Source organism: Cetorhinus maximus, chromosome 12 (assembly GCF_964194155.1).
Source record: "Cetorhinus maximus chromosome 12, sCetMax3.hap1.1, whole genome shotgun sequence".
NCBI classification, from domain to species: Eukaryota; Metazoa; Chordata; class Chondrichthyes; order Lamniformes; family Cetorhinidae; genus Cetorhinus; species Cetorhinus maximus.
In genome coordinates, this window is record NC_135890.1 from 117084972 (window position 1) to 117100947 (window position 15976).

At 46.6% G+C, this 15976-nt stretch overlaps 1 protein-coding gene across 2 annotated transcripts in view; it reads right to left on the reverse strand.

Annotated features, from left to right (window-relative positions):
* Positions 1 to 14179: 14179 nt before the first annotated feature.
* gnb1l (guanine nucleotide binding protein (G protein), beta polypeptide 1-like) overlaps positions 14180 to 15976 on the reverse strand; it is a 41548-nt gene continuing 39751 nt past the window's right edge. For both annotated transcript variants that reach the window (XM_078554482.1, XM_078554481.1), the window contains one exon: positions 14180 to 15361. In XM_078554482.1, the coding sequence (XP_078410608.1) occupies positions 15095 to 15361 (267 nt within the window). In that variant the 3' untranslated portion in view covers positions 14180 to 15094. The remainder of the gene's footprint in view (positions 15362 to 15976) is intronic.

Genomic DNA, 15976 nt, shown 5'->3' on the forward strand with positions numbered 1-15976 from the left:
GATACGCGAAGAGAGAGAAGCCAAGGTGGGGAGGGGGGGTGGGTAGAGAGAGAGAGAGAGCCAAGTGGGGGGGAGGGGAGTGGGGGAGAGAGGAGAGAGCCAAGGTGGGAGGGAGAGAGAGAGCCAAGGGGGTTTGGGTGGGGGGGGAAAGAGAGAGAAAGCCGAGGGAGTTGGGGGGAGAGAGCCAAGGGGGGTGAGAGAGAGAGAGAGAGAGAGCCAAGGGGTGGGTGGGGTGGGGAGAGAGAGCCAAGGGAGTTGGGGGGGGGGGGGGGAAGAGAGAGAGCCAAGGGAGTTGGGGGTGGGGGGGGGGAAGAGAGAAAGCCAAGGGGGTTGGGGGGGCGGGGGGGGCGGGAGGGGAAGAAAGAGAGCCAAGGGGGTTGGGGGGAGAGAGCCAAGGGGTGGGTGGGGTGGGGAGAGAGCTAAAGGGCGGGGGGGGGAGAGAGGGAGAGAGATAGAGAGCCAAGGGGGTTGGAGGTGGGGTGGGGGGAGGGGAGAGAGAGAGCCAAGGAGGGGGGAGAGAGAGCCAAGGTGGGGGGGAGAGAGAGAGAGAGAGCCAAGGCGGGGGGGGGGGGGGGGGGGGGGGGGGAGAGAGAGAGTGCCAAGGGGGGAGAGAGAGAGCGCCAAGAAGGGGGGAGAGAGAGAGCCAAGGCGGGGGGAGAGAGAACTAAGGTGTGGGGGGGTAGGGAGAGAGCCAAGGCAGTGAAGGGGGGGTTGTTGAGAGAGAGCCAAGGGCTGGGGGGGTAGAGAAGAGGAGAGCCAAGGTGGAGGGGGGGGGGGGGGTTGGCAAGAGAGGAAGAGAGCCGAGGGAGGGGGTGGGTTTGAGTCGAGGGGAGGGGGGGTTGTGGGGAGAGCCGACCGGGGGCGGTGGTAGGTGTGCTGGAGGCCGCGGGGGGTGGACACTCTCCCAGTAGCAGAGTGGGTGGTGGGGGGGCGGGATTGGGTGATTGGGGGGGAGTGGGTGATTGGGGGGGGGAGTGGGTGATTGGGTGGCGGAGTGGGAGATTGAGGGGGGGAGTGGGAGATTGGGTGGGGGAGTGGGTGATTGGGGGGGAGTGGGTGATTGGGGGCAGGAGTGGGTGATTGGGGGAGTGGTGGGTGATTCGGGGGAGTGGGTGATTGGGTGGGGGGAGTGGGTGATTGAGGGGGGGGAGTGGGTGATTGGGGGGGAGTGGGTGATTGGGGGGGGAGTGGGTGATTGGGGTGGGAGTGGGTGATTGGGGGGGGAGTGGGTGATTGGGGGGGGAGTGGGTGATTGGGGGGGGAGTGGGTGATTGGGGGGAGTGGGTGATTGGGGGGAGAGTGGGTGATTGGGGGGGGAGTGGGTGATTGCGGGGGGAAGGTGTTGGAGGGGGCAGTGGGTGTTTGAGGGGGGGGGAGTAGGTGATTGGGGGGGGGAATAGGTGATTGGGGGGTAGTGGGTGATTGGGGGGGAGTGGGTGATTGGGGGGGGGAGTGGGTGATTGGGGGCGGGAGTTGGTGATTGGGGGTGGGAGTGGGTGATTGGGGGGGAGTAGGTGATTGGGGGTGGGAGTAGGTGATTGGGGGCGGAGTGGGTGATTGAGGGGGGGAGTGGGTGATTGGGTGGGGGAGTGGGTGATTGAGGGGGGAGTGGGTGATTGGGTGGGGGAGTGGGTGATTGGGTGAGGGGAGTGGGTGATTGGGTGGGGGGGAGTGGTGGGTGATTGCGGGGGAGTGGGTGATGGGTGGGGGGAGTGGTGGGTGATTGGGGGGGAGTGGGTGATTGGGTGGGGAGTGGGTGATTGGGTGGGGGGGAGTGGTGGGTGTTTGGGGGGGGAGTGGGTGATTGGGTGGGGGAGTGGGTGATTGGGTGGGGGGGAGTGGTGGGTGATTGCGGGGGAGTGGTGGGTGATGATTGGGGGGAGTGGGTGATTGAGGGGGGTGGGTGATTGAAGGGGGGAGTTGGTGATTGGGTGGGGAGTGGGTGATTGGGTGGGGGGAGTGGTGGTGATTGGGGGGAACTGGGTGATTGGGGGGACTGGGTGATTGGGGGGGGAGTGGTGGGTGATTGGGGGGGAGTGGGTGAGGTGATTGGGTGTTGGGTGGGGGGGAGTGGTGGGTGATTGGGTGGGGGAGTGGGTGATTGGGGGGTGGTTGGTGGTGGGTGATTGGGGGGGGTGGTGGTGGTGGGTGGGTGATTGGGGGGGTGGTGGTGGTGGGTGGGTGATTGGGGGGGTGGTGGTGGGTGGGTGGGTGATTGGGGGTGGTGGTGGGTGGGTGGGTGATTGGGGGGGTGGTGGTGGTGGGTGGGGTGATTGGGGGGGTGGTGGTGGTGGGTGGGTGATTGGGGGGGTGGTGGTGGTGGGTGGGTGATTGGGGGGGTGGTGGTGGTGGGTGGGGTGATTGGGGGGGTGGTGGTGGTGGGTGGGTGATTGGGGGGGGTGGTGGGTGGGTGATTGGGGGGTGGTGGTGGTGGGTGAGTGATTGGTGGTGGTGGTGGGTGGGTGATTGGGGGGGTGGTGGTGGGTGGGTGGGTGATTGGGGGGGTGGTGTGGTGGTGGGGTGGTGGTGGTGGGTGGGTGATTGGGGGGGTGGTGGTGGTGGGTGGGTGATTGGGGGTGGTGGTGGTGTGTGGGTGATTGGGAGGGGGGGGGAAGGGGGGTTGTGGATTTGCGGCCTGCCTCAGTCATGCGTGATCTTAAAAAATCCCGACCTGGTCTGATTAACATGTGTCCATTCAGATATTATCCACACCTGCCTCTTCCTGACCGGTCAACTCTCTCTCTCATTCCCTGCAAACCAGACACATTAAAATCCAACTGACTGACTCAGCAAAACCCACTTTTGTCTAATGACATGAAAACGAAATTTGAAAAGTGAGAATGTTCACTGGGACAAACTTACCTTGAACAGATTGTTCAAGTGAAGTTAGATGATAAAGGTTGCAGAATCTTTATTTGGGGGTCGCGTAAGCGAAGTTAAAGGCCACACTGTGACCCAAGTCTGCACAAGAAGGAAGATTGCCAAATTAGTTATTAGAATTTGAGTAGCCAAAACAAAGGAGATGTCGCTTGCAAAAATACTCGGCAAATAATTAGATGAACTGTCTGTGCCAGTGACACATTGCGATTTCCCCCCCGTCCAGTTTATCGCATTATTAGGGCGATGCCAATTAAACCAAACATTGGTGCAGAATTTGTCTGGAGAAATATTCCACTCCCGTTTAAAATGTTTGAATGACTTCGTCAGTAAATGGTTAATCGAATCGCTCCTATTTCAGGAGCACGCTGCACTTTACAGACTGGATTCCACTCGTGAATTGTGCTGGCGGGTGCTGGGTAACCGGTTCAGGCAAATACAGGTGTGTAAAATAAGCCAGTGTTGCTTCCTCACTATCAATCACTCGTCAGTGTCAGAATCTGTCGGTCAGGTATTTTAAACGGCGGCTCATACCAACCACCAGCATTCCCCTGAGAAATGGGTTAATTAATACTGTAAGTGTGTCTCGTTCAATTGTTTTATTCCTCACGGTGAAACCATTCTTTTCTAATGTTTCCGGCTATCGCATCTTCTTTTAGGAAAATCTAATGACTGCGTTTTCACGCCATCGATTAAGAGTTATAATAGTCAGCAATGCTGTGGAATTTAAACCGTGAAACCTGACTGGCTGCTGACGACGTGAACACGAAGGTTTCAAGGAAACAATCTCTTGACAATGTTACCAATAAATCAATTCTCTTTACTCACACGCCATACAATGTTGTGATTCCGCATTCAAATTCCTTTGATGGCGGTTCTGTACAAGGTAGCATGCAGCAATGCGGGCCAACATGAAATCCAACGGGCCAGGCAGGTCCAAAACCCCATGAGCGGATCAGCAGTTCATTTAGTGCCATTCCCTTCTCTTAGTGAAATGTATTAGTCTGGAAATTGTCAACTCGAAGTTTTCACCACCAGCATTAACACTCCCTTTGTCTTTCTGTCCATGACATCTTTGTCAATCTCCCCTTAGCCCCCACCTATCTCTGGCCTTCTATCCAGCTTCACCTGCTCCACCCCCTTTAAACAGTATAAATCTCATCACATTTCTACTTCTCTGTAGCTCTGATGAAGAGTCATACGGACTCGAAACGTTAACTCTGTGTTTCTCTCTCCACGGATGCTGTCAGACCTGCTGAGTTTTTCCAGCCTGTTCTGTTTTTATTAGTCTAGGAATTGCACCGGATTAGTTTTCACAACCCATATGAAACCAACATAACACCCCAAACAAATTGTAAATGTGCATCGTGACTACAAGAAACTGGACACCGAACAGAAGCTGGTCCCCGCCATGCAAAGCAGCAGAAGCCCTGTTTTTTGCAAACACAAAGGCAGCATGTCATCAAATTGACAGCTCAAATCTTAATAAGTCATACAAGACGAATGTAGATAGGCCCTAATCTAAGCTTTCTGAAGTGCTGCCCCATGTGTTGTGGCATTGTCACTGCATAAGTAATTTTAATAGGACCTTTGTGTTACTGGCAATCACCTCTAGGACACCTGTGGTATCCCTGATCTTGTGATGGTGCAATTCTGCAAAGAGGTGGAACTTAGTACAGGTACAGTCCTGGTACTACAGTTCTGAGGGAGTGCTGCATGGTTGGAGATGCCATCCTTCGGATCAGACATTAAACTGAGGCACTGTCCGTACTCTCACATGGATGTGAAAGATCCCTTAGAACTACGCAAAGACCAACAGGGGAGTTCTCCCTGATGTTTGGCCAATATTTGTCCCTCAACTACCTAAAACAGATTATGTGACCATTTATCTCATTCCTGTTTTGTGGAATGGGCTGCCTAGTTCCCACATTTACAACAGTGACTACACTTCAAAAGTACTTTATAGCTAATGAAGGACTTAGGACATCTGGGGGCCATGAAAGGTGCTATGCGTCATATGCACAAGTCTTTTTTGCAAAGTTGTTTAAATAAAATCAAAACTAAATTGAGTTAGTTGGTATTGCACACAAGTAGAGACTGCTATAGCTCAAGCTAATAAAGCAGGCAACCTATGTAAACATTCATTGGAGCAGACGACAGTGTATTCTCAAACATGCAGAAATCCGCAATTTTGCCTGGCACCATGCAGAAACTGACTGCATTGGCAAAAGATACCTCAATCTCTGGCTTGGGAAGGTGCAGAGATTGGGTAGGGGACAGGGAACAAGTCATAGGCAATAAAAGAGTCTGTCAGTTTATAAAGATGAAATTAACATTTTAAAACCAAGGCAAAGCTTTGAAAGCACTGCTCACACTAAATTTACTGTATTTTCTCTTCAAACTTTATTTTTTTGACCTTATGTGAAATTGTTGGTTCATGCTTTGACTCTTCGCCTTCTTCCAGTAATGTGGTCAAGTTACCACTCTCTCTGTGTAAGGTGAATGTTGGAAGACCATTCGATCATGAAGGGTAGCACATTTGTCCTGATCCTCTTGTCACTCAACATGAGTACAAGCTTTTCCTGCCAGTCAGGAGAGTGAACCCTGGCAGATTTCTTCCTCCTCCCTTGCACTCGGGCAAAGAGGTTATTTGAATCATTCCCGAAGGTCACAATGGATTAGTTAACTCAGCTCAGGCTGGAGATTAAACTGGAATCTTTCTGCTTTGCAAGATTCAGTAGAACACCAAGCAGCAATTTTAAACAACGAACCATAAAGACATTGCTTTACATTACTTTTGTAATGTAGGAGTACAATGTAAAGTACTTAATTGGTTGTAAAGCACTTTGGGATGTCCTGAGGTCTTGACAAGGTGCTATATAAATGCAAGTCTTTTTTCCCTTGTAAGCCTGCAGAACCTACTATTGCCGCGCCCCTAGCCAAGCTGTTCCAGTACAGCTACAACACTGGCAGCTACCCAGCAATGTGGAAAATTGCCCAGGTATGTTCTATACATAAAAAGCAGAACAAATCCAACCTGGAAATTACCACCCCTTCAGTCTACTCTTGATCATTAGCAAAGTGATGGAAGGAGTCATCGACAGTGCTATTAAACGGCACTTACTCAGCAATAACCTGCTCACTGATGCTCAGTTTGGGTTCCGCCAGGGCCACTCAGCTCCTGACCTCATTACAGCCTTCATCCAAACATGGACAAAAAAGCTGAACTCCAGAGGTGAGGCGAGAGTGACTGCCCTTGACATCAAGGCAACATTTGACCAAGTGTGGCATCAAGGAGCCCTAGCAAAACTGGAGTCAATGAGAATCAGGGAGAAAACTCTCCACTGGTTGGAGTCATACCTAGCACAAAGGAAGATAATTGGGTTTGTTGAAGATCCATCACCTCAGTCCTAGGACATCACTGCAGGAGTTCCTCAGGGTAGTGTCCTAGGCCCAACCATCTTCTGCTGCTTCATCAATGACCTTCCTTCCTAAGGTCAAGAGTGGGGATGTTTGCTGATGATTGCACAATGTTCAGCACCATTCGTGACTCCTCAGACACTGAAGCAGTCCATGTCCAAATGCAGCAAGACATGGACAACACTCAGGCTTGGAATGATAAGTGGCAAGTAACATTCGTGCCACACAAGTGCCAGGCAATGACCATCTCCAACAAGAGAGAATCTAATCATCACCCATTGACATTCAATGGCATTACCATTGCTGAATCCCCCATTGTCAACATTATGAGGATTACCATTGACCAGAAACTGAACTGGACTAGCCATATAAATGCTATGACTACAAGAGATCAGAGGCTAGGAATCCTGCAGCAAGTAACTCACCTCCTGACTCCCCAAAGCCTGTCCACCATCTACAAGGCACAAGTGAGGAGTGTGATGGAATACTCTCCACTTGCCTGGATGAGTGCAGCTCACAACATTCAAGAAGCTCGACACCATCCAAGACAAAGCAGCCCAAGCACCACCTTCTACACCCTCACAAACACATAGCGGCAGCAGTGTGTACCACCTACAAGATGCACGTCAGCAACTCACAAGGCTTCTTTGACAGCAACTTCTAAACCTACGACCTCTACCACCTAGAAGGACAAGGGCAGCAGATGCATGGGAACACCACCACCTACAATTTCCCCTCCAAGCCACATACCATCCTGACTTAGAAATATATCGCTGTTCCTGCAATGTCACTGGGTCAAAATCCTGGAACTCCCTTCCTAAAACCACTGTGGGTGTACATACTCCACATGGACTGCTGCGGTTCAAGAAGACAGCTCACCACCACCTTCTCAAGGGTAATTAGGGATGGGCAATAAAAATGCTGGCCTAGCCAGTGATGCCTGCTTCCTGTGAAAGAATAAAAAAGAACGTTCTTTCCTCTGGAGCAACATTAAAAATATGTTTACCCTCGCTCTATTTCCCACTGATAATTTTTGTATTTGGAACAAGTTTAGAACACTGGATGTCCATTGGTTTACAGTCAGCTTTAAACCTGAGTATTTCAGCCAGTGTGAAAGCCGATGATGTGGAAAACTGACCAGTGTCATCACTGAGAATTGCCAAACAAGCAATGCTCATCAATGAATCCCTAAACATAATAAACAAGTGAAAATACCCATGGTGCTGGCAGGGTTAATAATGCACTAACCCATCTGCAACTGCACAATGACAATACCAATTATTTTCATTACCATGGGGGTTTAGTAATCAAAGGTTCTGTGCAATTGTCTCTCACAAAAATATTGAGTCTTTGCTAGATACGTTGAGTTGCAAATTAGTGGTCAGTTTCAGGAACGTAAGCAGCGTCTCTCAATTCTAAACTGAACATTTCTCTTTACAACTGACAGAAAAAATCCACAAGATCATCCGTGGATCCATGCCTAAATTATAGAAACACCATCTTTGTTTTTTTACTGCACCATTGTAATCCCTTCCCTTTAGTAGAAAAAACTATATTGAACCATTTGAATATTAACAACTCACCTCCACCACAAACACTCCAGTTATCTTCACAAAAGCAGGATCATTTTTAGTTCCTACCTACGTATAAAAAAAAAACTGCAACAAGAGCACTCATTATGATTCCTGTGGAGACCGTTAACTTTAAAAAGATCTGATATCCCAGTGACCAACTTAAAGGGATTGCACAACAAGATTTCAAGTTTTAAGACTTTTACTGCAACAAACCAACTAAAAGCAACAGTACCTAAACATTACCTAAACATTACCTAGTAAGCAACTAATTCTCTAAACCACAGAAAAGTTAACCCTTATTAAAGCATTAACATGACTGATAACATATACATTCCAACATGTTCTCCACAGGCTTACTGTCTTTTTGGAAACAGTCCACAGCTTCTAACAGGTTTACATCTCCCTCCTTCACCGAGTCGTAACATCGAGTGACCATCGTAAGGCACTTCCCTCAGTTTTTAGACCGACGACTAGCCATAATATTCGCTCTGGCAATTCTGCCTCCTGGCCTTGCTGAGGCAAATCTTCCAGAATCTATAGATTGCCGCAGGATGTGTTTCTTTGATCAGAGACCATCCTTCCTCCCAAATTCTGCTTGCGGAGAACTCGCAGCTGCCTTTCTCCCTGCTGACCACACCAGCTGCAGCCTTTCATCCCTCTATGAGATCTCTCTCTCTCTCTCTCTCTTTTCTGTCCAAAAACGTAGACAATAAAAGTCTGTCCACAGTTAGCCAGCTGCTCTTTCCTTTGTTTTCAGGTGTGAATATTTTGCATCTTACTCCCAGCGAGTCTCAATTTGTTCTCCCACTGTGCCCATTGTAACCAAACCATCCAAGGCTTGTTGTTGGGCAAAACTCATAACAGATCACATCACCCGCTTCACTCCTCCATTTTACCTTAAAGAGATAGTTTAGAACATCATAATCTTATAAAACCTCACATTTGAGACACACCACAGCTTTAGCAATCTTTCCTGCAACTAACTGAGCATCTGTCTCAATTCATAGGCTTCAATTAACCCTTTGACATTTCTGTATTGGGAATTATCATCAGATAAACAGCACGGGTCGTGAAATAATAAAAAGCATGGCAGATTATGTATTTAATATTGTATGCTTAGCAGATAAAGTGGTGCGTTCCATAAATCTGCTTTGCCATAAAACATGACCAAAATATAGATGGAGAAATTTGTTCCTCTAGGTATTTCATTGTGCCAGTCATCATCTGTATTCAAAATGGTGGCAGCAGTCATTGCTTCATCAGGTCTAAAACAATGAAATAGCTCTTTAATGTATTATAAAATTAATACTATTTTTGCATTGTAAATGCAGTTCGATCGATGACTGTTAAATACACATAGATCTCCCGTGGCATTGGTCGTTAGCTAGTTGAGAGCACAGGATAAGGGAAATCAGGAGAAAGTTTTAATCACTCGTGCCAAAGTCAATATCAAAATTCTGCAAGAATGGAAGGCAAAAAAAATTTCAATCATTCACGTATGTGCATCAAGGTACAAAAAAGTACCAGTGAACTCCAACATCAATGGACAAAAGAATACCACAACTCCGGGCCCATTTTAGGTGAAGGCGGTGGCATTGCCACTGGAGTAGTAGTCCAGAGACCCAGGGTAATGCTCTGGGGACCCGGGTTCGAATCCTGCCACGGCAGATGGTGGAATTTGAATTCAATAAATATCTAAAATTAAAAGTCTAATGATGACCATGAAATCATTGTTGATTGTTGTAAAAACCCATCTGGTTCACTGATGTCCTTTAGGGAAGGAAATGTGCTATCCTTACCTGGTCTGGCCTACATGTGACTCCAGACCCACAGCAATGTGGTTGACTCTGAAATGGCCTAGCAAGCCACTCAGTTGCATCATACTGCTACAGAAAATTGGATAAGGAATGAAACCGGATGGACCACCCGGCATTGCCAAAGCACCGAAAACAACAACGGCAAACTCAGCCTGCAAGGTCCTCCTTACTAACATCTGGGGGCTTGTGCCAAAATTGGGACAGCTTTTTTAAAATTCATTCATGGGATGTGGGTGTCACTGGCTAGGCCAGCATTTATTGCCCATCCCTAATTGCCCTCGAAAAGATGGTGGTGAGCTGCCTTCTTGAACCGCTGCTGTCCATGTGGTGTAGGTACACCCACAGTGCTGTTAGGGAGGGAGTTCGAGGATTTTGGCCCAGCGACAGTGAAGGAACGATGATACATTTCCCAATCAGGATGGTGAGTGGCTTGAAGGTGGTGATGTTCCCATGTGTCCTTCTAGATGGAAGCGGGCATGGGTTTGGAAGGTGCTGTCTAAGGAACCTTGGTGAGTTTCTGCAGTGCATCTTGGAGAGGGGAGGCGATGGCGTAATGGTATTATCACTGAATGAGTTATCCAAAGACCCAGGGTAATGATCTGGGGACCACGGCAGATGGTGGAATTTGAATTCAATAAAAATCTGGAAGTAAAAGTCTAATGGTGACCATGAAACCATTGTTGATTGTTGTAAAAACCCATCTGGTTCACTAATGTGCTTTAGGGAAGGAAACGTGCTGAACTTATATGGTCTGGCCTACATATGACTCTAGACCCACAGCAATGTGGTTGACTCTTATATGCCCTCTGAAATGGCCTAGCAAGCCACTCAGTTGTATCAAACTGCTACAAAGACTTTTAAAAGGAATGAAACTGGAGGGTCCACCCGTCATTGAGCTAGGCACCGAAAACGACAATGGCAAACTCAACCCTGTCAACCCTGCAAAGTCCTCCTTACTAACATCTGGGGGCTCGCGCCAAAATTAGGAGAGATCTCTCCCAGACTAGTCAAGCAACAGCCCGACATAGACATCCCCAAGGAATCATATTCTACAGATAATGTCCCAGACACCACCATCACCATCCCAGGGTATGTCCTGTCCCACCGGCCGGACAGGCCCAGCAGAGGTGGTGGCACAGTGGTATACAGTCGAGAGGGAGTTGCCCTGAGAGTCCTCAACATCAACTCCACACCCCATGAAGTCTCATGGCATCAGGCCAAACATGGGCAAGGAAACCTCCTGCGGATTACACCACATGGACTGCAGCTGTTCAAGAAGGCAGCTCACCACCACCTTCTCAAAGGCAACTAGGGAATAGCAATAAATGCTGGCACAGACAGCAAAGCTCTCATCCCATGAATGAATTTTTTAAAAGGTACACTGCCACATCCAATCGTGAATGGTGGTGGACAATTCACTGGAGGAGGTGATGCCACAAATATCCCTATCCTCAATGATGCAGGAGCCCAGCACATCAGTGCAAAAGATAAGGCTGAAGCATTTCCTACAATCTTCAGCCAGAAGTGCCGAGTGGATGATCCATCTCAGCCTCCTTCGGAGGTTTCCAGCATTACAGATGCCAGTCTTCAGCCAATTCAATTCACTCCACATGATATCAAGAAATGGCCGAAGGCACTGGATATTGCAAAGGCTATGGGCCCTGACAATATTCCGACAATAGTACTGAAGGCTTGTGCTCCAGAACTTGCTGTGCTCCTAGGCAAGCTGCTCCAGTACAGCTACAACACTGGCATCTACCTGGCAATGTGGAAAATTGCCCAGGTATGTCCTGTACGCAAAAAGCAGGACAAATCCAACCAGGTCAATTACCGCCCCATCAGCCTACTCTCCATCATCAGTAAAGTAATGGAAGGGGTCATCAACAGTGCTATCAAGCGTCACTTGCTTAGCAATAACCTGCTTACTGACGCCCGGTTTGGGTTCTGCCAGGGCCACTCAGCTCCTGACCTCATTATAGCCTTGGTTCAAACGTGGACAAAAAAGCTGAAAGTGAGGTGAGAGTGACTGCCCTTGACATCAAGACAACATTTGACTGAGTATGGCATCAAGGAGTCCCAGCAAAACTGGAGTCAATGGGAATCAGGGGGGAAAACTCTCTGCTGGTTGGAGTCATACCTAACACAAAGGTAGATGGTTGTGGTTGTTGGAGGTCAATCATTTCAGTTCCAGGGCATAACCGCAGGAGTTCCTCAGGGTAGTCTCCTAGGCCCAACCATCTTCAGCTGCTTCATCAATGAACTTCCTTCCATTATAAGGTCAGAAGTGGGGATGTTCACTGATGATTGCACAATGTTCAGTACCATTCACGACTCCTCAGATACTGAAGCATTCATGTCCAAATGCAGAAAGCTGGACAATACCCAGGTTTAGGCTGACAAGTGGCAAGTAACATCTGTGTCACATAGTGTCAGGCAATGACCATCTCCAACAAGAGAGAATCTAACCATCGCCCCATGACATTCAATGGCATTACCATTACTGAATCCCCCACTATCAACATCTTGGGGGTTGCCATTGACCAGAAACTAAACTGCACTATGGCTACAAGAGCAGGTCAGAGGCTAGAAATCCTGCAGCAAGTAATTCACCTTGTAACTCCCCAAAGCCTGTCCACCATCTACAAGGCACAAGTCAAGGGTGTGATGGAATACTCTCCACTTGCCTGGATGAGTGCAGCTCCAACAACAGTCAAGAAGCTTGACATCATCCAGGACAAAGAAGCCGGCTGTGTTGGCAGCCCATCCGCAAACATTCACTCCCTCCAGCACTGGTGCACAGTGGCAGCAATATATACCATGTACATGCACTACAGGAACTCACCAAGGCTCCTTCGGCAGCACCTTCCAAACCCAGACCACTATCACCTAGAAGGACAAGGGCAGCAGACATATGGGAACACCAACGCATTGAAGTTTCTCACACCATCCTGACTTGGAGCGACATCACTGTTCCTTCACTGTTGCTGGGTCAAAATCCTGGAACTCCCTCCCTAATATCACTCTGGGTGTACCTACACCACATGGACTGCCGCGGCTGAAGAAGGCAACTGACCAGCACCTTCTCAAGGGCAAGTAGGGATCGGCAATAAATGCTGGCCTAGCCAGCGTCGCCCACGTCCCATGAATGATCACAGCTGCAGGAATAGAGCGTAAAGAAAGACCAAAATGCGAGATTGTGAGAAGGGAGGTGGGGAAGTTAGGATAGAATCGTAGACTCTTACAGCATAGATGGGTGCTCATTGTGCCTGTGCCAGCTCTTTCAAAGTCCATTGTTGCTGAAGGTACTAGAGAACATGACTATTACGTTCATGGCTAATCCATTTTTTTTTGTGTGCTTGCCCTAACTTTTAACTTAAGGAGGTTATAGTTAGCTGGGTTGGTAAGCAAAGTCATGAAAGACTGATACTTCTCTTGGATGAGTTTGGTTCTTTATTTTTGTGAAATAGTACTTTGAGATATTGTAACGTGTATGGGAGTTTTTACACAGAATTTACAGCATAGGAACAGGTCATTCATTAGCCCACGTACCTGTGCTCCACATCTTATTTGAAGCAAATCTAGAGAAGAAATTTCACTCAATTGATGTAAAATTTATTATAAACGCTTTTAAAAAATCAGTTAGTTTTGAGTGAATGTGAAGTTTGTGCCGATCCATATACATTATGCCCAGAAACTCTTCAGATACTTTCCCATTCAGAGGAGATTTAATAGGCACAATCAAAATGATGGCAGAAGGGACAGTAATCAGTGGAAACAGATTTAAGATAATTGGAAAAAAAATCCATCGAGGTAAGGAGGATTTTAAATAAAAAGAACAGAGTTATAATCTAGAATGCACTACCTGAAAGGGCGGTGGAAGCAGAATAATTAGTAACTTTCAAAAGGGATGTGGATATACATTTATAAAGGAAAAGAATTACTGGGAAAGAGCAGGGAACTCGCACTAATTGAATTGTTCTTTCAAAGAATCGGCACAGGTACGATGGGCCACATAGAATCTTACAGCACAAAAGGAAGCTATGATAAAATGAACTGCAGGTAAACTGTTGGATGATATGCTGAGAGAGTTGGAATACTGGAGGGTCAAGCTTTGGATGACTTTCCTTGTCTTTGACTATTCTAATGTAACTTTGGATCAAAATACCATTTTGTTTTCTCTATACTTCTCTAGGTGTGTTTTACCCTTGTGTGTGCATATAGGGAAATGGATTGGAACACAAGTGAGAAATTAAAGAATTACAGGAAAATTACAGGCAAAACCAAAAATTCTGTACTGTGCAGGAAATGTCTAATCTGGAAGCAGCTTCTGCCAGATCAGTTAGAATAATAAAAGGGTGGGAGCTAATTCAAATGCCAAACAATGAGACAAATAAACGGTTTACAAAATTTACAAATTAATATATTACCTTGAATTGGTAATGGTTGACCCAAGAAATAATGGGAAATGAATAAAGGCTTTAGATTGTAAAGCAGAGTTTAGACCACATTTCTGGTATTTATTGGTAAAAAAACAAACAAAATAATGGCCCATGTACAATTTCTGAAGAGCCCAATCTCAGTCACGTCAACATCAGTGGCCACAGTCCAACAGGATCAGCTTGGCTGATGTCACCTTGTTGTCTGCTTCTTTGCTTGCTGAACAAAATGGAGTGGGTAAAGAGTTTCACAAAGGAGCATTGCAAATATATATTTTTTAAAACATTACTTTAAAACAAAGACATTTAGATTAAGTATGGGTTTAAAAAATCAACACTATTTCTGTCTCCTCTCCACAGGAAGCATTGTGTTAAACACAATGAAGTCTCATGAGGAATTACAGTTAAATTAATTTGTTAAATTTACCTCATGCCAACAAGTTGTTGTAGAATTTAGAGTTGTGGCAATGGATTGCAAGGCTTATCTTTGCAATGTGCTACAGGATCTTAAGTGGTTATTTCTTTTGTTTTTAAAAAAAAAATCCCATGGCACTATGTGAAGTAGTATGGGAGTTCACATGATGTTCTAGCCAACATTTATTCCTCCATCAAAACCAGCTATAAATGGATTAACTGGTTGCTAACCTCAATGCTATTTATGGAACTTTCTTGTGCACAAATTAGCTGCTGCACTTGCTTGCAAACCAGCAGTGATTACAATTCAAAAGTAATTGATTGGCTGTAAAATGTTTTGGGGTGAGTAAGCTCTATTGACATACAAGCTCTTTATTTAATTATCAATTCAATAAGAGACAACCCACAAAGAAAACAAGTTTACAACCATAATAGAATTACAATAGAAAATGCACACAAAGCTGACTTACATCATCCATCACCAGTCAAGCAATACTGCTCACAGTCTTCAGCTTAGTCAGAGTATAGATGATGCTTCTGTATAAAATTAACTCTTTCATGGCTCATTGTAGAGGGACCATAAACTTATGCGCTGGTCTTTAGATCCTGCAGCCATAAACCTTTCGCTTAAAACAACATGATCTGAGAATGACACGCAGTGGACGCTGGCTGTGTGGTATGGTAGAATTGCCAGGGGTTTCAGCTTCTTCCAGCCAAAGACACGGACCTGATGATCCCAACCAGCTGTGGCTAATATCTTCTTGTCTTGACGAATGCAGGTGTCAGCTATCCCAGCATTTACTAGTGTCACCGTTTTCTGCAACTAAGGAAGTTGGAAATAATAATTATCTTTTTTCTAAAATATTCAACATCTACTTTTTCCCAGTGATTTTCACTTTGTTCTAGCTTTACGACACTAAACTCTTCTCATGCCAGATTTTTAAAGAAAAAAGTGTAAGTGTAGTACCCAGTACTTGTGATATCTTTCCAAACCTTGATACAGGGCTTCAGTGAAACCACAGCTGGTTTAATGTGTGCAGTCTTGGTCCACATATCCAAAGAAGAATATACTTGTCCTGGAGGTGATAGTGAAATTTCACTAAATTTGTTCATGAGATGAGAGGGTTGTCCTATGATCAGAGACTGAGTAAATGGGGCCTATACTCTCTGGAGTTTAGAAGAATCAGAATGATCTCACTGAAACATAGAAGATTCCGAAGGAGCTTAACAGGGTAGACACTAAGGGGTTGTTTCCTCTGGCTGAGGAATCTAGGAGACTGGGGCACAGTCTCAGGATAAGGGGTCAATTCTGCTGGATTTAGTTATAAATATGTGGAATTCAGCTACAATATAATTATAGTTATGACTCCAATTTTAAAACTCTTGTTCACCGAAGTACAATACTGATATAGCCAGAGGATTTCACCTCAAGAAAATA